At 40.9% G+C, this 19,834-nt stretch overlaps 1 protein-coding gene across 2 annotated transcripts in view; it reads left to right on the top strand.

The window, feature by feature from the left end:
- Positions 1-18,508, top strand: part of ZZEF1 (zinc finger ZZ-type and EF-hand domain containing 1) — a 58,505-nt gene extending 39,997 nt beyond the window's left edge. For both annotated transcript variants that reach the window (XM_080356873.1, XM_080356872.1), the window contains exons 41-55: positions 722-896; positions 1,430-1,562; positions 1,960-2,156; positions 2,728-2,847; positions 3,040-3,228; positions 4,385-4,485; positions 4,932-5,067; positions 6,166-6,525; positions 8,281-8,424; positions 9,238-9,406; positions 11,272-11,370; positions 12,388-12,553; positions 14,323-14,473; positions 15,007-15,078; positions 15,426-18,508. In XM_080356873.1, coding sequence (XP_080212999.1) covers positions 722-896; positions 1,430-1,562; positions 1,960-2,156; positions 2,728-2,847; positions 3,040-3,228; positions 4,385-4,485; positions 4,932-5,067; positions 6,166-6,525; positions 8,281-8,424; positions 9,238-9,406; positions 11,272-11,370; positions 12,388-12,553; positions 14,323-14,473; positions 15,007-15,078; positions 15,426-15,500 — 2,287 coding nt within the window. In that variant the 3' untranslated portion in view covers positions 15,501-18,508. The remainder of the gene's footprint in view (positions 1-721; positions 897-1,429; positions 1,563-1,959; positions 2,157-2,727; positions 2,848-3,039; positions 3,229-4,384; positions 4,486-4,931; positions 5,068-6,165; positions 6,526-8,280; positions 8,425-9,237; positions 9,407-11,271; positions 11,371-12,387; positions 12,554-14,322; positions 14,474-15,006; positions 15,079-15,425) is intronic.
- The last annotated feature ends 1,326 nt before the right edge of the window (positions 18,509-19,834 follow it).

The following is a 19,834-nucleotide window of genomic DNA, read 5'->3' as shown; positions in this document are numbered from 1 at the left end:
TGTGACTTGGGAAAGGTGCAGAGTGTGTCATGTGGTAACCATCACCAGTGCTGAGTTCTGGATCTGGCCCTTTTATGTAAGAGTATTGAGATTTTTGTGTAGTAAAATTGCACTGAAAGCAGCAAGGAGGGGCAGGGCAGATGTTCCATTTTGGAGATCTTGAGAAAGCTCTTAAGCACTCTAATGTCATGCCTGTTAAATATGAAAGTGTTATTTTTGATTGTAGCTATGTTTTACAGGGAATGTTCATAAACTAATAGAAAAACGTATGAAATTTAAAGGCAGGGGATCAGCTGAAGGAAAGGAGTTTCTCAAAGATTAACTTTAGAGCAAGGAGAACAGTCTCTAGATTATTTTTGTAGTCCACAGAGGGGGAGCAGGTAGTCACGTATGTAGGAAATAAACCACTTGCTGTTGTGCATAAAACTTCTGAACTCTGAATTAACATTAAGAATTAGAGGCGACAGTGTTCAGGCTCACCTTGATTTGGGACTGCAAACCCTTTAAGAAAACAGAGTATTACTTATGCTCTCATGACGAAAACAAAACCGAATTCATGTGTCAGCTGGCATGAAAGCTTCAAATTTTTGGAAAAACAGTTGTATAATGATGTGAAAGCTGTAGCTGTGACAGACTAATGGTGATATGCTGTCTTAAGGAAAAATGATTTCAGGTAAGTCTGAGGTCAGCACTCCTAATACCGACTGCTCTTGCTTTCCAGTCGTGTAGGTCTGGACTGGGCAAGCTCCATGGCAGATATTCTTCGATCTTTGAACTCCTCTGCGCAGTGGCACAATGTGATCTCTGCTTTCACTGACCATTGCATTAAGCAGCTCCCCTTCCAGCTAAAGCACACCAATATCTTCACTTTATTGGTGCTGGTTGGGTTTCCTGAGGTAAGTGGCCTATTGATACTAAAGGAAGTGAAATTGGTTAGAGCTTTTAGGTTTATATTTCTAAACGCTACAGATTTCATCCATTTGGGACAGCCATTATAAACTGTCACAACATGGTGTATGTCAGAGTTCACATCTTTCCACTTGCGCATGATTAATGTTTATTTAACAAAGAATAATGTAGCTGGTTTTGCCTTGTATTTCTTGAAGTGCTTCTTGTAACTACCGTGACAAAACCAGCTTAGTATGAGTATTGAAAAGGGCTTTTTATACAAGCAAAATAAACCAGTGTCACTCATAATAGTCATAACTCTGATATATTGCCTAGGTAGCATTAAGTTGTTCGTTGTAGGCATTTCTTTTATAGAAAGGAACTGCTATTTCCTAAAGATCAGCAAACACCTGGCAGTGAGCAGATTTTCCAGCTAAAAAGTACAATATAAAGTATAAGTAAACGTAGGCAACATAAGAGAGAACTGTGTATTTACAAATAAGTATTGCAAAGCATAACTGAAAGTTTGCTGCGATTTCAGGTGCTGTGTATGGGGACTCGTTCTGTGTACATGGATAATGCTAACGAGCTGCACAACGTGATCATCCTGAAGCATTTCACGGAGAAAAACAGGGCAGTTATAGTAGACATCAAAACCCGAAAGAGAAAAACAGGTTCTGTGACATTTTTATTTTATCAAAGAATTGCAGAGTATTTCCTTACAGTTTCTTATGGATACCCAAAACCATATCAATTTCAGGTCAGAATTTTCCCCATTTTAACTGTAAAAGACAACATGGACTGCTTGGTATGCTGTACTGTTTATGTGCAAATATGTGCAGACAGTCAGGTGTTGCCAGAAGTTACTTAGGGGCTTTTTTAACTTGCATTGAAACATGAAATAGTTTCTTGACTGTTCAATGAATCTGAGATAATTTTAGTACAAGACCATTATTAGAATGTACTTCACATATGGATCATCTTCATGTCTCAGCTGACTCGTATCTACTGGTAAGAGATGATTCTGCATTTTAAATGACCTTAGTGGGTTATGTTTTCTCTCTCTTGCAGTGAAGGATTATCAGTTGATTCAGAAATGTGGCCAGGAGGGCAGTGATTCCCAGACCCAGCTCAGGCAGTACCTCCAGCACTTTGTTCTGATATCCACCCACCTTCTGCAAACCAGCATGGACAGCAGCTATGCTGAGGCCGTGGAAGCAACTTGGGTCTTGTCGCTTGCTCTGAAGGGTCTTTACAGAACACTTAAGGTATCTTTTGCCTGACACGTAGAATATAATAAATAGAAGTTCATATTCTGCCTTGTGCTACAGGAACTTGGGTATTGACTAAGCACATTGGGGCACTAACACAAGGTCATTTCTGTCACATCTGGCTCCTCTTATCCCCTCTCTGCAGCAGGTTGAAAATGTTGCTGGGCTTTAAACATTTGTGAGTCTGAGGTGAAAGTTGGGTCACTTTTCCTCTGTGGGGGATGATTATGAAAGCTGAAGAAGAAATTTGTAGGGATAACACTTTATGGACTGGAGCTCACATGCCTCTTTTCTTACTCTTGAAGTATCTGAAGCAGGGATCTGTATTTTTTTGGACTGTCAGATCAAAGCGGATATCCAGTTACTACTGTGTGTCATAGATGATACTCTTAAGGTATTTGAAGTGGGGATTTGTATTTTAAGGGTTTTTAGGGAAACGAAAGAAAAAAGATTCTCAGCGTAGTTCATCTGGGCAGGAAGTTTATCTGAGGCTGCGTGATAAGGCCTTGCAAGCTTGGTGATGCATTGTGCCCTTTTTACTTATTCAATTGTGTGTCTGTGTTTGTAGATTCATGGATTTAAGGAGATCCAAGCTGCCTTTCTTCAGTCTGGTTTACTCAAGCTTCTAGTGAAGAAATGCAGCAAAGGAACTGGCTTCAGCAAGACCTGGCTTCTCAGAGACTTGGAGGTAAGAAAAGTTACGTGGGAAATGGTGGGTTTGTGTTTTGGGATTTTCTTCATTTTTTTTAGGTGCTGTTTCTTTTTAGAATAACATGTTAAGCAGTGTCCAAGTCTTATAGTGTTCTTATAAAATGCTAGTTGCAGATACCCTAATAATATCTACAGCTGTCACACCATATGCTACCTTTTTTCTCTGTAGATTTTGTCAATAATGCTGTATTCCTCAAAGAAAGAGATCAGTTCCCTGGCTGAACGTGAAGATTCTGAACTGGAAGAAAGGGAACAAGATCAAGATGTGGAGCAAACTGTTGTTGGTCCTGTTGATGTAGAGCAGAACAAACTTGATCCTCTGGAGGGTTTGGATGAAGCCACTAAAATATGCTTCTTGGTACTTAAACTTAATTTTACCTCCATCAAAGTTACTATGAATTTGCTAGTTGCATATAATAGTTAGTAGTTTATATAGCAGTTATTCTTTTAAATTTAATGAATATGGGTCTGTGATTTCCATGTCGCAGAATCACAGCATGTCAGGGGTTGGAAGGGACCTGGAAAGCTCATCCAGTGCAATCCCCTCATGGAGCAGGAACACCCAGATGAGGTTACACAGGAAGGTGTCCAGGCGGGTTGGAATGTCTGCACAGAAGGAGACTCCACAACCTCCCTGGGCAGCCTGGGCCAGGCTCTGACACCCTCACCGAGAAGAAGTTTCTTCTCAAATTTAAGTGGAACCTTTTGTGTTCCAGTTTGAACCCATTACCCCTTGTCCTATCACTGGTTGTCACCGAGAAGAGCCTGGCTCCATCCTCCTGACGCTCACCCTTTAGACATCTGTAAACATGAATGAGGTCACCCCTCAGTGTCCTCTTGTCCAGCTCCAGAGCCCCAGCTCCCTCAGCCTTTCCTCACACGGGAGATGCTCCACTCCCTTCAGCATCTTTGTTGCCCTGCGCTGGACTCTCTCCAGCAGTTCCCTGTCCTGCTGGAACTGAGGGGCCACAACTGGACACAATATTCCAGATGTGGTCTCACCAGGGCAGAGCAGAGGGGCAGGAGAACCTCTCTGACCTACTGACCACCCCCTTCTAATCCACTCCAGGATGCCATTGGCCTTCCTGGCCACAAGGGCCCAGTGCTGGCTCATGGTCATCCTGCTGTCCCCCAGGATCCCCAGGTCCCTTTCCCCTACGCTGCTCTCTAATAGGTCATTCCCCAGCTTATACTGGAACCTGGGGTTGTTCCTACCCAGATTCAAGACTCTACACTTGCCCTTGTTATATTTCATTACATTTTTCCATGCCCAGTGTATTGTTACCTAAAGGAAATAAACTAGAACTACAGTAGTGAACACTACAAAATCGCTGTAAAGCTTTTTTGCTAAATTACTTCTCATTTTTACAAATGCAGATATTAGGTTCATATGTTCTCTACTTCTGCGATAGGTGGGAAAATAATGCCTAGCTCATCCTGAAAGAAACTCATCTTTCATTTTCACTTGCAATGTCTTTATTTTAATTTATGTTTTTTTAATTCTTCTTCTTCAGATGACACATGATGCACTTAATGCACCTCTCCATATTCTTCGAGCCATGTATGAGTTGCAAATGAAAAGAACAGATTCTTTTTTCCTGGAAGTTCAAAAGAGGTATGTGAAAGACTGGGTCCAGCAGGAAAACAACGTTACTAGATGTGGGTGGTAACCTAAAATCTAATACGTGCCAAATAGAAATTGTTCCAAGGATACGATTTGGTTTTCGTGTGTGAAAAAGTAAGGAAATAAACTCCCACTAAGTTGTATTTATGGATACAAGTCACCATCTTCTGAAACACATTGCACGTTCTTTTCAATACGATAACTCCCATATGAAGATCTACTATTGGAGAGCTTACATGTGGCTTCTAGTATCACAACATGTTGTAGAGCCGCCAGTTTTACAACATTTAGAACTAGTTAATACTATTTGATAAAAGTAGGTAGAGTTTAATGAACCTTTCTAAAACAGGTGGAAAGGTTTAATTTGCATTTAATTGCACTAATTTAGTTTGCATTATTTTCCGTACACATTGTTTTATTCTTTTGCCTCTTTTAAGGTTTGATGGAGATGTAATTACAACAGATGAGAGGATCCGAACGCTGGCTCAGAAATGGCAACCCAGCAAGCGCTTGAGGTTGGAGGAGCAGAGTTCAAAAGCAGTAGATACAGATATGATCATCTTACCCTGTTTGGTACGTACATCTCCACAAAAAGGAGCAGTTGTGAAATAATCAATTTAGGCCTTGAGTAACTCCAGTTTTGTTTAGTAACTTCAAACCTGAGGCATTTTTTTTAACATCTCAAGTAATCTGTTAATGTTTTATGTCAAAACAAATGAGCAGATACAAGAAGCAAGTATTTCTTCCTTGTAATTTCTTCCTTAAGGAAGTAAGAGAACTTGATTCTCAGCTCAGGAAAACAAATTGTGATTGCAAACTGTAATTTCCTCTCCTTATACAAGAGAGATTGTATCTAATTACTGTAAGCTTATGCCATAAGTGTTTCTGGTTTAGCATATTATTGTTATCTTACAGTAATTTCAGCAGAACAAGGGAGCAATTAATTTGTCTTTTAAAGTAGATGCTACACCTGGAAGCTTGAGGCTTCACATTCCATAGCATGGTCCCAGAGCTCTCTGCTTTATTTTGGGTGCAGATTCCTGACCGTGTGGTATCACCACCACAGTTGTCTATCAGTTGCATAGCAAACAGGATCAAGAGCTTCCTGAAGTAGTTTTACACCACTGTAAGAAAAAAAAATTAGACCTTACAACAGCTCATACAGAGGCTGTGAAACATCCACCCGTGGAAATTCTCCAAACTTAACTGGACAAAGCCTTGAGGAACCTCATGTCGTTTTCAACGTGGCTCAGCTTTAAGTTGAATTTGGACCAAATGGTCTCCAAAAGTCCCTCCCAACTTGCCTCATTCTATGCTTGTATTCCAAAGTCACAAATAGCGTGGCACTTTGTTGCTTTACCTCTGTAGTTCAGCTTAAATGAACACTTCAGGTTATAATTCTACTTGCTGTTTCTCCTCATATGTGCAGTCATGAGTGTATCTGTGTATAGTGAAGTCTGTTGACATAAACGGTCTTTTTGGGGAATTGTGTCCCTATAGGTATGTGAGAGATCAGACTTTTGTGTTCTTCGCTGCATCTGATTTTCCATATGTAAAAGCCAAATTAATTTGTAAATTCAGCTTGCAGTCTGATTGACTGGCCAGATATCCAAACAGAAGGAAGTAAATTGTTGAGAGCCTATTTTCAAACTTACATCTCCTTTTTTGCAGTCAAAACCTGTTCTCTGTGATAAAGCGACAGAAGAAACCAATCCGGTCGCCCAAAAACTGATAACCAACACGGAGAGTGACCTACAGCTCAGCTACGCCAAGCAGCGTCGCACCAAGAGTTCAATACTCTTGCACAAGGAGCTGGACTCTAGAAGTAAAAAGTCCGTGAGGGATTACCTGTATCGCGTCAATGAGGCAACAGCTGTTCTTTATGCCAGACACGTGCTGGCGTCGTTGTTAGCCGAGTGGCCAGATGATGTGGCAATAAATGAGGAAATCCTCGATCTTAGTGGCCCGGCCCACATGACATACATCCTGGACATGCTCATGCAGCTGGAAGAAAAGCAGTTGTGGGAAAAAGTAAGTGGATTTCACTGATGCGTGTGAACAAGCCCCGTGTCTACACGCCATGAGACTCTGACTAACGAAAATACTTGCTGTTCCTTTTTTTAAACTAAATTGAAACTCCAACATTTAAATTTGTTCTGAAGAAGCAGTTGGAATCTGTCAGTGTCTTAATGTACAGATTTTGTTAACAGAACATGGGAAAGCTAACTCTGTTCAGTTCTGAAAGAGCTCCATGGGAAAACAAATCTTATAGAGAAAGCGGTAAAATAGGCAGTCTGTTTTGAAAGCTGCTTTTTGTTAGATCGAAATGTGTATGTTATGGAAGTGATCTTGGAATTATAATAGGATGTTGTAATGAAAATGTCAGCTCAATGCTTCGCAGCAGTTGAAGCAAATCAAGTGCTGGGGATCTTCAAAGAAGAAATTAAAAATAAAGCAGAAGGCATTGGCGTGCCACTGAACCAGCAGTGTGCTCTCTTCTGGACTGCAGCCTGTGATCTGACTCCCCATCTCATTTAGAAAACAGAAGGATGCAGTACAACTGGAAGAGGTCTGGAGAAGAGTGGGATTATTATGGCCATGGAATAACTTTAGTGTGAGGAACCAGCTAGTGTTCTTTATCCTGGATCTTTGCCCTGTAGGAGCGTTGAGGGAGAGGGAGTAATTTAAAAGCCTGTTCCTGTTTCTCTGTAATTTTAAACCACTAAGCAGCATACAAAAGTTAACAGCAAGTATTATTCATTGACCCTCCCAGTAAGAAAACAAAGGAGTGTCAGATTAAGGTAATGAGTGGCAGGTCCAAAACAAACTGAAAGAAACTGGGGCTTGACAGAGTATGTCATTGAAATTGTTGCCACGGGGTGTTTATATAGGTTAAGAAAACAACAGGATGAACTGATAGAATAAATATCTGTCAAGGTGTATTAAATACAAAAGCACAGCCTTTGTCTTTAGGCTATTCTGCAAGTGCGTGGAGGCAAAGGACGCGTTCAGGGAACTATACTGCATACTGCCTTGGCTTTTTAAACTCCTTTTCCCCAAGAAATCCACTTCTGGCTGATTTGGAGATGAATCTTCTGGTCTGAACTAGTATTAAGTTTTATATGAGTTAGAAAACTGCAGGTGAAGACATGTAGTAGGTTGCTGTAACGACCTGGAAAGGGCCTCAAGTAGCAGGACTCCTCATTAAGAGCCTTTGTGCGCTTTTGAAAAATAAGAAAAAGTGGAGACTAAGATGGTTTTTGAATTGTCATTTCGTGCGTCCTGATAGACTAAATGCTGGTTTTTTGCGTTTTTAGACACACAGCTCTTGCATCTAGTGTTGTTCCTTTTTATACATGGAGTTGTATGTTTTGAAGACTAAAACATGACACATCCTGTTCAAATCAAAACCAGTAGGAATAGAAGGTAGAGGTGTCTGTTTAGGATGTTAACAAAGTTGTTTATAGGTTTAGTTTACTGTTAATTATTTTATGGATTAGTCTCAATTCTAGCATTTGTGGAAACAGATCTAGGTAATAGGTCTCGTGTTTTTATCCAATAAAGGCTGAAAGATCTGGAACAGAGGACAGAGTAAAATCTTCTGCACTTATGGAGAGGATGTTTGTAGACATTATATGTGAATTTGTCTTGTTTCTTGGTAGTAGCTTGATTCTCTCTTCCAAAACGTTGCGTGGCTAGAAATGAGTCTTGTGTCAGTCATCAGCGTGTTTGTAAATATAGTTTTGATAGCAAATTGTGTTTACATCACATGTTGCTTCTCCCCAGATTCTACAGAAAGTGCTGCATGGGTGCAGTGAGAACATGCTGGGAACGATGGCGCTGACGGCGTGCCAGTTCATGGAGGAGCCCGGAATGGCAGTCCAGATGCGCGAATCCAAACATCCTTATAACAACAATACTAATTTTGAGGTAAATCGTACGTGTATCGCAGTGCGGTGGATTTGCAGGACTTGAGGACTCACTGAAAACCATCAAGGTGGTTGGAGCAGAAGTCTCACCGTGTTCCATGTGTGTAGCCATGGGACTTCTGTGCCTGGAGCACCTGTGAAATACCTGTTCAGTCTTGCTTTTGAGGCTGATGCCAGATGACTGATGCCTTGCCCTGTGAAGAAACGTGTTCAATAAGGCACTTTAATGTAGTCCTAGTTCAATCATGTGAAAAGTGCGTTACTTAAACATTTTTACTATGCATGTATTTGAAGTCTTAATTTGTCCCTTTTGATCCAAAGGGCTGTTCCATTTGGCCTATTACTTCCTTGTGCTGTTAGACAAAAGCTAGGAGTGGAGTCTTTCTCTCTTGTATTTCTCATTTTAGACTATTTTCTCCTGACACAAACCGTTTCTGATTATCTGTTCTTGGTATTGTTGGAAAATATTTTTTCTAATACAGTTTGGTAAGCAATTGGGAGTCTTAGGAGGTTTTTTTCCTGCAGTTCTGACTCTTTAGATTTTTATTTTTAAGACATTTAGGTTCTGGCAATGAGCTCAACATGAGCAGTGATTACCACTTCTAAAAACCAAAGCTTTGCTAGCAATTAATTTTTACACTTTTAACAGCTAATGCAAACAATAGGCCATGCTTTACTTTTGTTAAATTAGTTTCCCATAAAAACAGCAAAGAATTCTTTGTTCCACATGGAGATGCTGCAATATTTGTTGTATCTCCCTTGTTTGTATGGTGAAAGTTAAGTAGCTTCTTGGTGATATGTGTTTATTTCTCAGGATAAAGTTCACATTCCCGGTGCTATCTACCTCTCAATCAAGTTCGACTCTCAGTGTAATACAGAAGAAGGCTGCGATGAGTTGCTCATGTCCAGCAGCAGTGATTTCCAGCAGGATCGGCACAGCTTCAGCGGGTCCCCGCAGAAATGGAATGATTTTGAGCTTCCAGGTGAATACACAGTGTTTCAACATACAAATGTATAGGATATCGCTGGTATCTAGGACTCTTGGGAGAAACTACAGAAGGATGACAATAAAATGCAGATGTTCCTGAAATGTATGGGGAAAAAATTCTCCTTTTCTTGTCCCAGTCTGTTTGCTCTGACACGCTGCTCTTGCATTTGTTTCTTAAAAGTAGGCTTATCTGTTGTTCTGTCACTTGACCTTTTTTTTCCACGCCTCAGTCAAAGCATGCACTTAGCTACTGGAAACAAATTTTGATCTTGATTCTATTCCAAAAACAGTCCTTGCTCTGCATGATACTCGTATTGTTTCTGCCTTGTCTTACTTTCCACAGGAAGCACATTCTTTTTTTTTTTTTAAAGGAAAAACCAAACAGATAGTCTTATCTCCGGTCTCTGTGCTGTGCAAGTGCTCAGAGCACATGAAGTGTGTGCCAATGCCTTGTCTCCAGTTGTTGCCACAGAGCATAGCTGAAAAATAATCAGTCATTTGACTGGCAGCTTCAGGCTGTATTCTCTAAGCAGGTTTTGATAGCACAGTAGCTGAAGGTCTCCATGGTCCCTGCTTCTCCTCTTCAATTGTTTTAACCCACTGAGCACTGTAGCATTGCAGGAAGCTTTTGACTTCAAGTGCTGTCAGTAGCTGTAAATAGATTTAGGAACTTCCTTAGCAAAAGCTGTCTGGGTTACAAGGTGCTGGTTAGAAACAAATGTATGCTCTGTAGAAACATTTTGGATTTTTATGAACTTCTTCCTGTCCTCCTTTTCCTCACAAATAATTGCAGAGGTTTGCCAGGAAACTGAACTTTGAGGCCCATTGTTTTAGAGCAGCCTTGGCTGTGAAACTTGAGTTACACCTTGTGAAACTTCAGTTGCAGCCAAGGCTGTCTGGATGAAGGCTCTGGATTTCACTGGGCAGGCTGTAGCTGAAACCAGACATTTGAAGGATTCTGGGCTTTTCATTTGGTGGATTTCTCAAGACTCACATAATCACAGAATGTCAGGGATTGGAAGGGACCTCAAAAGCTCATCCAGTCCAACCCCCCTGCTGGAGCAGGAACACCCAGATGAGGTTACGCAGGAAGGTGTCCAGGCGGGTTGGAATGTCTCCAGAGTAGGAGACTCCACAACCTCCCTGGGCAGCCTGGGCCAGGCTCTGCCACCCTCACTGAGAAGAAGTTTCTTCTCAAATTTAAGTGGAACTTCTTGTGTGCCAGTTTGAACCCATTACCCCTTGTCCTATCACTGGTTGTCACCGAGAAGAGCCTGGCTCCATCCTCCTGACACTCCCCCTTTAGATATCTGTAAACATGAATGAGGTCACCCCTCAGTCTCCTCTTGTCCAGCTCCAGAGCCCCAGCTCCCTCAGCCTTTCCTCACACGGGAGATGCTCCACTCCCTTCAGCATCGTTCCATCAGTACTCCTCAGAGTAGGAGAGAGCAGTGACTCCATTTCATTATTATAAGGGGAACAGGGTTTTAAATTTATTTTTTTTTTTAATCCTAAAAAATGTTTTCAAAATTTTTCATCTTCTTGTAACTTTGGAAATTGTGGTTCCTGATGAAAGCTAGCATGCTTGTCCCAGGGTGATAGGATTTTTCATGGAACAGAAGGGAATTGTCAGTATTAACCAGATCTAATATTACAGAGCACCATAGGTAAGGATGTGTTTTGTTTAGCATTACAGCTAATTCCCCGTGTTCGTGAAGCTGTAGATGCTACAATGACAAGAACTTTGTGAATGTTCCACTGCCTGATGGTAAAATGATTGAGCCTTTTGATAGTTCTTCTGCTTTTAGGTAGTTAAGTTTAACAAAGTAATGTGGATTTTCTTCCTTCCCTTGTACACAGGAGACACACTCTATTATCGATTTACTTCTGACATGAGCAACACTGAGTGGGGTTATAAGTTTACGGTGACAGCAGGTCATCTGGGAAGGTTTCAGACAGGTAAGTGTTGTGGTTCAACCCCAGCTGGCAATAAACCTCACGCAGCCACTCGCTCATTCCCCCCGCAGTGAGATGGGGGAGAGAATCAGAAGAGTAAAATTGAGAAAACTTGTGGGTTGAGATAGAGACAGTTCAATACGTAAAGCAAAAGCCACACACACAAGCAAAGGAAAACAAGGAAATCATTCACCGCTTGCTATAGCAGCTATTAGGAAGAAAAATAACTTGATCCCAGCTGAAACCAGGACAGTACGTGGTGTTCAGAATGTATCTGAAAGGACTTTTTTGGAGTTATTTTGCTGAGCTTTGACAGACTTGTGGTTATCCCTTTTTTTTTTTTTGACTTAAAATTTGCTTTCTCCAGTGTTTTGGAAATAATCCGGTTAGCTTTGTTCAACTTGAAACTTGACTAATGTCTTTTATTTGCTGTGACTTTATGCTAGAAATACCAAATCTTCACAGAGGCTTGGAGATAACAATTATAATAATGTTATTTGTATTCAGAGTCTTATTATATGGTGGTAATTACACGCAGGATTTAGTAAACACTCCAAGGTGCTGTAACTGAAAACAAATAATTATAATTGTGTTTTTGAAAAGCAGTTATCCATTAGAATAGGCTGCTCCTGGATCTAATTTCTCAATATGGCATGAAGGGTTTTATTAGTTCATTTCAGAGCTTAAATATTTTTAATGAAATTGAAACTGGTGAATGATTCACAATGAGCAAAACTCTACTGCACATCACACAATAGTGAGGAGTTGTGTTGTGTCTGCCTTATTTGGGCAAAACCTTTTATTTCAGGTAGGATTCTTTCGAAGCTTTTTGCCCCAGAAGAGACTTGTGATGTCATGATGTAGTCTAGAATGATCTCAGATTTATTTTGCTTTGTAATTTGTGTGATATTTGTGTGATATTTGTTATTTACCAAAGCAATACTTTAGTATACAAAGCAAACTGAGCAGGATGGGTCCCTACAAAAGTAACACCTGTTTGAATTCTTCTTTTTCTTCCAGGGTTTGAAATTCTAAAGCAGATGCTGTCTGAGGAAAGGGTGGTTCCTCACCTCCCCCTGGCCAAGATCTGGGAATGGCAGGTGGGGGTGGCGTGCCGGCAGACCGGGCACCAGCGCCTCAAGGCCATCCACCTGCTCCTCAAGATCGTGCAGTGCAGCGCCCAGAGGTAAGGGCGCTCCTGCAGTGTGCGCTAAAAAGCAAAGGGACTAAAAAGAAAAAGGGACTAAGCTGGTCAAATTTTGAAGCCAGAAAGCCATGATTTGAAGTAGAAGTTCTTAATTTGCCTTTGGGATGCAATTCATAGTCCCTTGATGGCAGAAACTTACTATAAGGTGGTTTTTTTGAAAAGATTTTTTTCTCCGTTCTTGGCTTTTAAAAGAAGTCAAATGAATTTGGGTTTTGTTGTAAAGAAAAATGAATCACCCTGAAACAGGCCAAAAAGATTTCAATTAATTTTCTAGAAATTGAATCTCTTGGTGTGAGTAGTACTTCAGAATTAAGGTGAGGATGGAATAATCATAGGATCATTTCAGTTGGAAGAGACCCTCAGGATCATCAAGTCCAACCATAGCCTAACTTCAGCACTAACCCATGTCCCTAAGAACCTCGTCTAAACGCCTTTTACACCCCTCCAGGGATGGTGACTCCAGCACTGTCCTGGGCAGCCTGTTCCAATGCCTGACAACTCTTTCTGGGAAGAATATTTTCCTAGTATCCAATCTAAACCTCCCGTGGTGCAACTTGAGGCCATTTCCTCTTGTCCTATCACTTACTAGTAAACTGGTGAAATGATGATCTGATTCTCTATAAAGCACATACCTTTTAAATTATTATTTTTAGTTGTACCACTAAGCCTGTAACTGAGTTTCAGAAGGCATAGGTGTGCTAATGCTTAAGTATGCATGGCATGGCTATTTCTTATGAAAATATACAATCAAAAAAGCATTGAGCTTTTATATCATCTTGCAAATGTGTAGAGTCACGATAACTCAGTAGCAATGCTGGAAAGACAGACAACTGTGCTGGAATGCTGAAACTTATCTCGGTTATGTCCTTCCAGTTCAGAACAAGCAAAATCATGAAAATAACAGCATCCTACTAAATTACTTTGATAAAGAGAAGTCAAAAAGTACATTCACATGTAGGAATAGAACCGGACAATTACATAGAACTTACATTGTAAGAACTTAACATTTGTAAGTTTTAGAGCAACCCACATCCAAGCCTGAAAAAGTGATTTGGGTATCACTCATAATCACTGATTTATTATACTTTCATGTTCCTTTAGTGTTTTTTCATCAGAGAATGTCTGCTTTGTCCTGCGGACAACAAATTTAATTGCTAAAAGATCAGGTGTCCGTTGTGCTTATAGTATTTAATATTTTCCTTCTGTTAATCTGATGATAGATTCTGAAATTGAGTTTCCCCCCGTTGAATTATATTTGTCATCCTATCTGTAGGAGTGACATTTGGACTCGGTAGCTTTAACTTGAGTAGGAAGGAGACAGGGTTGGAATTGTTTGTAAAGCTATAAATCAGATTTTGTCTCTCTGCCCCATACAAGGGCATCACCTGCCCAGTGCTGTAGTTCAGTATTGTAGAATTTCAAGCAGTGGAGCCAGAGCATTTAGCAAAGTGATGTATACAGGGTTTTATTCAAGCCCTCATTTCAGGAGGCCACTCAGTTTTAGAGAAGTCACTTAGACATATTCATGGATATGAGGTTTTCTCCACTTCACTGGTTCAGAATGAAATTTGTTGTGCTGAAGCACCTGATCGAATTTAGATTTGAAAATGCTTCTTGTGTTTCATCCTTCATTTATACGTCTGTCAAAACTGTGTGGTATTATTCTCTTATGTTTTTTTCCCAGAAACCAGCCTAAGATGATGGTTACTTGTTATTTCATCTGTTTCATTTAAATTCCTTTTTTTCAGGGACTGTGACCTCACCTTGTTGAAGCCACTTTGGCAGCTTTTCACCCATATGGAAAACAACTTGTGTCATGACATGGCCAAGCCTGGTATTCTCCTTCCTCTCCATCGTGCACTTGCAGAACTCTTCTTCGTTACGGAAAACAGAGTTACTGTAAGCAGCTCCTGCTTTTTTATCCCTCCTCTCCTCAGTGGTGGGAATGATATGTAGTTCAGTGTTAAATTAAATGCAGTTTTGCTTTATCTTGACCAAGTTCATCAGAGCTTTGGAAACATTAAATGCTTCAGAAACATTAACAGCTTTATCTTATGGAGTCTGGTAGCAAATTCTGATAGAGAGAGGTCCTGTTGCCTCATGAGACCTTTAGTTAATAGTTGTGACTTCCTCGTGCGATTAAAGCAGTAGGCCCTAAAGCCACGCTTCATTCTGAGAGGAATGCAGATTTAATAATTAATTGAAAGGTATTTGAATGTGGTTCTCCTTGAGTTGATTCTGAACATTACATATGAACAGTCTGTAATGAACTGATTTCTGTGGTCACAAACTGTGTCCGGGAGAGTCTCGTGTGTGGTTCTGGTACTTTGGATTCTTGTGGACTGTTCTAATGATCAGTATTTGAATGTTAATTAGTAGGGCGATATCTTGGGTAGAAACATCGGTGTTCATTGAATCCTTTCTGGCTGCAGGAGCTTGGATCTCTACAGGAGTATTTGCTTGCCTTAAATACTGAAGATCATCTTCATCGCTGCACAGCACAGGTACAAATATTGCACAACCCCAGAGATGTGTGGTTCTGTGATATTTTTCTGGTAGATGGAGATAACGAACGATTTCTGATTGCCCAGTTTTATAAAATAGATGTACTTGGGCTTTACAATGGGTGACAGGCCTCTGCAATTTGTGAGGGAACTACGCAGAAGTGCTGTTCTCCATTAACAGTTGGATTATGTGCCACAAACTGGATATTCAGTGTAATCTGGTATATCTCAACAGGATGGTTATTTATCTATTTATCTACTTCTGTTTAATTTCGTAGAAGGATTTCTTTACAGTTTTGGACTGGGAAGAATCTCTGGCGTGACTTTGTTTCTCTTCTCTCTCCTAGGCCCTGAAAAACATTGCTGCTATCAGCCTTGCCATTAACTATCCAAACAAATCAACAAGTTTCTGGAATGTTTAATACTGGCTCAGGCCGGAGTGCATGGGATATAGAGTAGTTTGTCCATAAGAACCTTGGAACAAACATCTTAACTTCGTTCAGGAAAAGTTCCTTCAGCTTCAGTGTATGAGCACTCTGCAGCCTTCCTTCCTTCCACCTCGATGTAGAATTTGTAAAAGTAAAAGCGCACTTCAATGAGAAAGCACATCTTGAAGTAACTCACGCGTCGCCTACAGTTATGTATTCACATATTGTAGCATGTTAGAGTAAACAGAACAATATACTTTTTTTTTTATTCAGAGGAAGTAAACGAAAGGAGGTAGATGAAGTTTGAGAATGGGAGGCCCCTGTCTTCGTATCATCTGCTCCCAGGAAAACTTGTTGATGGAACATGTCAACTTGGAAAATATCGCTGAACTCGGAGAGATGCCATCAGCAGCATCTATTATAAATCATTGAAGTGAAACAGGCAAACCAGAATCTGGTGGGCTGATGCAGAAATGGTCCACACTTGAGGCCCGTCGTGTTTGCTTTTGCTTTGAAGGCAACTACCCAAGGCAAAGAACCTTAATCCTCACTAAGCTGCAGGTTGTAAAACAAATTCTGGGTGATTCGCATAGCAGTTAAAAGTTTCACAGCAGTTTCACAGCATCTCCTGCAAGAGGTTAATGTTTCTCCTGTTCTTTGATTCAATCAGCTGGATCATCTGTTCTTACCTTAATTTATCTCCGATGTGTTATTCTAAATAGTACATTATTCTAGTGCAGAGAGCAGAGACTGGTGCCATTCACAAAGCAGTAATGATATGAAGAACTGAGGAACTCACTTTTTGTCGAAGATCACATCTTTACAAGAAATTATTAATGAGGTTTTTTTCTTTCATTATTTTGACACTAGTGGCTCAGGAGGTCCGTCTGTCTTGGCAATGTTGGGAACCCCAACTCCCAGCACTCAGGGTGGGGGTTAATGATCAATCCAGTCTCATAGAGCAATAACTGCATTACTCTTAGTGAACACGGAATGAATCGCAGACCTTCTATGCTGAAATAAATTGGCTTTCTTCCTACTCAGTTACGCTGGTTATTCCCTTTCCAAAGAGTTTAAAAGAACAGAGAAGGATTTGGGGGTGTATTTTGTGTACCATCATGCAGTGTGTAGAGCTGACCTTGTCAAGTATGAATTCAGAGAGCTTTTTATGCTAATTCTTCTTCCCTTTCTCACCTCAACATTAGAATGGGAAAAAAAAGGCAACCAAAAGCGTCAGTGGTAACTGGCTGCCAGTGGTGTAAAGGCAGTGGCTCTGTCAGGAGGGAATATGCTTATTGACCTTCTTGTCCAAAAGGTGAGCGGTACCTAAATAATAACATGCAGCCTGCACAGGAGCACCAGTTTGGGGCCTGACCTCCGAGTTGATGGTCTTATCAGCTGAGGCTGGAATTTCAAGGGTGGTCTAAACTCCCTCTGAGAGGGAAATGTGCAGTAATCCATCCCCTTTTTTTGGACGGCCCCTAGTGCTGCAGTTAAAGATGTTTTGACTTCTGCTCAGCCAGGTGAGTGCAAAGCAAATGCTTCTTGAGGGGATGATGTTGAACCAGAATGTGATTATTCCGCTTGAAATACTTAAAACTGAAGCCCAAGAAGCACTGCGCTGAGACCATTGCCCTCAGGAATGGAGTAGCCATTTGAGTAAACAAGAACAGCAGAATTCAGGAAAAAAGTACTATTTATCAAAGAGATACTGCTCTGCAACCCCTCCTCAAGTATCCTGTGGTTGAAGATTAAAGCCCTCCTACTTTCCAGCATGATAGCACGATGGGAAGGGAATTAGCAAAGTTGTGGCGTATCTAACACGGATCATTTTGTTCCCACATCCAAGTAACGTATTTGAGTTTGTGATCTCGCTGCAGCGGATCTGAGAGATCCCTGAGACACCAACTGCTCCTGACAGTGCAAAGAGATTCGGAGAACAGGGAGTTGCTCCACCAAAACCAGCCATTCTCACGTCTGCTTTAGGGAGCCGTATCAATGGGACAGGTGAGCATCTGGAACTTACTCTCCTGGAGCAGCAGGACTTTCCATTCGCCCTGTGAATCCACGGCGGAGCAGTCGAGGAGCCACCGTGGGCTGGTTTGCTGAGGATGGAGCCGCTGGCATCTACCTGCTGTGCTCAAAGGAGGCTTTTTTGGTCATTTTTACATCAGGGATGGAAACTGTAAATAAACCATTCACAGAACCTGCCGTGGCTCTATCGCATTCACATTTTTTTTCCGTCAAACTGCTTTTTTTGCTTTGTGTATGAAGACGTGAGGCTGCAAGGATGACACAGGAGTGGCCAATGCTCTTACCAGGTGTCCCCATCCTTCCTCTACCAGCAGAAACTGGCCTCGAGTTGTTTCTCTTGTCCTGAAGGGACCGTCTAGGATCAGTGTCCACTACATATAATTTCTACCCACTAGATGGAACTGAAGGACCGTGACCTGAGTTGACACTGGATCTGTTGCTGCCTTACAACTCAATCATTCATTAAGGATTTTTTAAGAGACAACACTGATTATTTTTTGTTTTCCTTCTGATAACTTTAAAGGAGGAGCAAGAGAATTCCAATAATGAATAGTCACAATCAATCACGTTTCGAAAATCCTGCAGCAGTTTCGAGTGGATGCAGATGATACTATTGAATAGTATAAAACTGTCTGGAAAACAGGTATGCTGAAAAAAATGTGCCTAATATAAAAAAAATCAACAAACCCAAGTTGTCCTGCCTGAATCACCTACAATGTGTTTAAAAACAAACCATATTGTTCCTAATGATACATTTGACTTGCTTTCATTAAACACTTACAAAAGAGAGTTTTATAATTTCTTTTCTTACGGGTTTACTACTTTGCAATTTTTATCAGTTGTTTAAGATATATCAGACCTTTATTCCAGTTCAGTTCAACATGTAAAAAGAAAGCTACAGATGTAGGTAAAATATGCAAATGAAGAGAAATATATTGTAAAAATTCTATAAAAACAAAGAAGTACAACGTGGTGTCTGGTTTTTTGTTTGCTTTTTCTTCTTTCCTCACTGACTGTTTAAAGCTTGAATTTGCAGTGAGATCAGGGGGTTTCCTGCAGATCTTCGTTTCCAGTGCCTGTGAGCAAACCTGCTTTTCCTGGTGGGGTCAGTATATATCTGATATTGTATAGACCTATGTAGGGTACGTAGTTCGGGAGTCCTCTCTTAAATTCCAGCCCTGCTGTTCACGTTCCAGTGGCCTTATCAGAAAAGCCAAGTTTTCCCTTGGATATCTATTGGTTTTGGTGCCCGCGTTTATTCACTTTCAGACCTGCAACGCACATCTGGGGCCCCAGGTGTCTCATGTAAAGCTGAGATTTGTCTTGACATCTCTTGATCTCATTAGTGGTGTTTATCAGCGAAGGAACCTGGTCCAATGGGTTTAGTTTAAAAGCTTTTTAACCTTGGGTTTGGCTCCAGGAAGGGCTTGTTCAGGGAACCATGAGCGTGTTGACATCCTTCTGTCTTTACCTAAAGCCCTAAGTTGTTTCCACTGGTTCTACACACTCAGAGAATAATCTAATTAGGTAATTTTATTAAATATAAATAAATAGGATGATTGTGAAATTGGGGGAGCGTGGGGAGCATTCCTGAGACAACCGGGCTTGAGGTTTCAGCCAGTGTAAGTGAGGTGATAAACATAACAAATTCAGTTTAATCTGCTGTTAAATGTAATGTGTTGCCAGACACTGGAATGTAAGAGAGGTCACAACCGTAAGGTTTAGGAGCCGCTGTTTTTTGCATCAAGTTAATTAAGACTGTTTTTCCTCCAAGAGGTCGAAATGAAGCTGCAAGCTAACTGGGAAGTGGGTGATCTTTTTAAACCTGCTTTTAGGAGAAGGCTCTGCTGTGTTTAGAACAGAACTGGCCCAAACACCCTAAGTTTTCACAACCAGTTCCAGTGGGTCTTGTATCTTCGCAGACATAAATCAAGCCCTGCCCTTTTATAGCATTTTGAATTTGGAGTGACTGCAAATCCGTGAAGGGTCACCCTGCTACACACTCTGGGCACGTGGGAGCAGAGCAAGGCCAAATAATCTGATTTGCTGCTTTCCATTTCTAATGATGAACGTGGTTTATTGCAACCAGACATGAGCCACGTTAGGTATCTGCTGGGGAAGCCACCAGCACAAGCATCGGACTTTGTTTTCATGGGGCAAACACAACCACAACCACAGGAGCCTATGAAAAGCACGACCTGGCCTTTAGGTAAAGCTACTAGAATGTTGGAAAACGGATGAATATATATAAAGAAAACGCTTTTCAACACTCCACCAGTTAATCTGTAGGAGGT

The sequence above is a fragment of the Nesoenas mayeri genome, assembly GCF_963082525.1.
Source record: "Nesoenas mayeri genome assembly, chromosome: 20".
Classification (NCBI taxonomy): domain Eukaryota; kingdom Metazoa; phylum Chordata; class Aves; order Columbiformes; family Columbidae; genus Nesoenas; species Nesoenas mayeri.
Note: the sequence above shows the minus strand (reverse complement) of the source record. Positions and strands in the feature narration are given on the sequence as shown.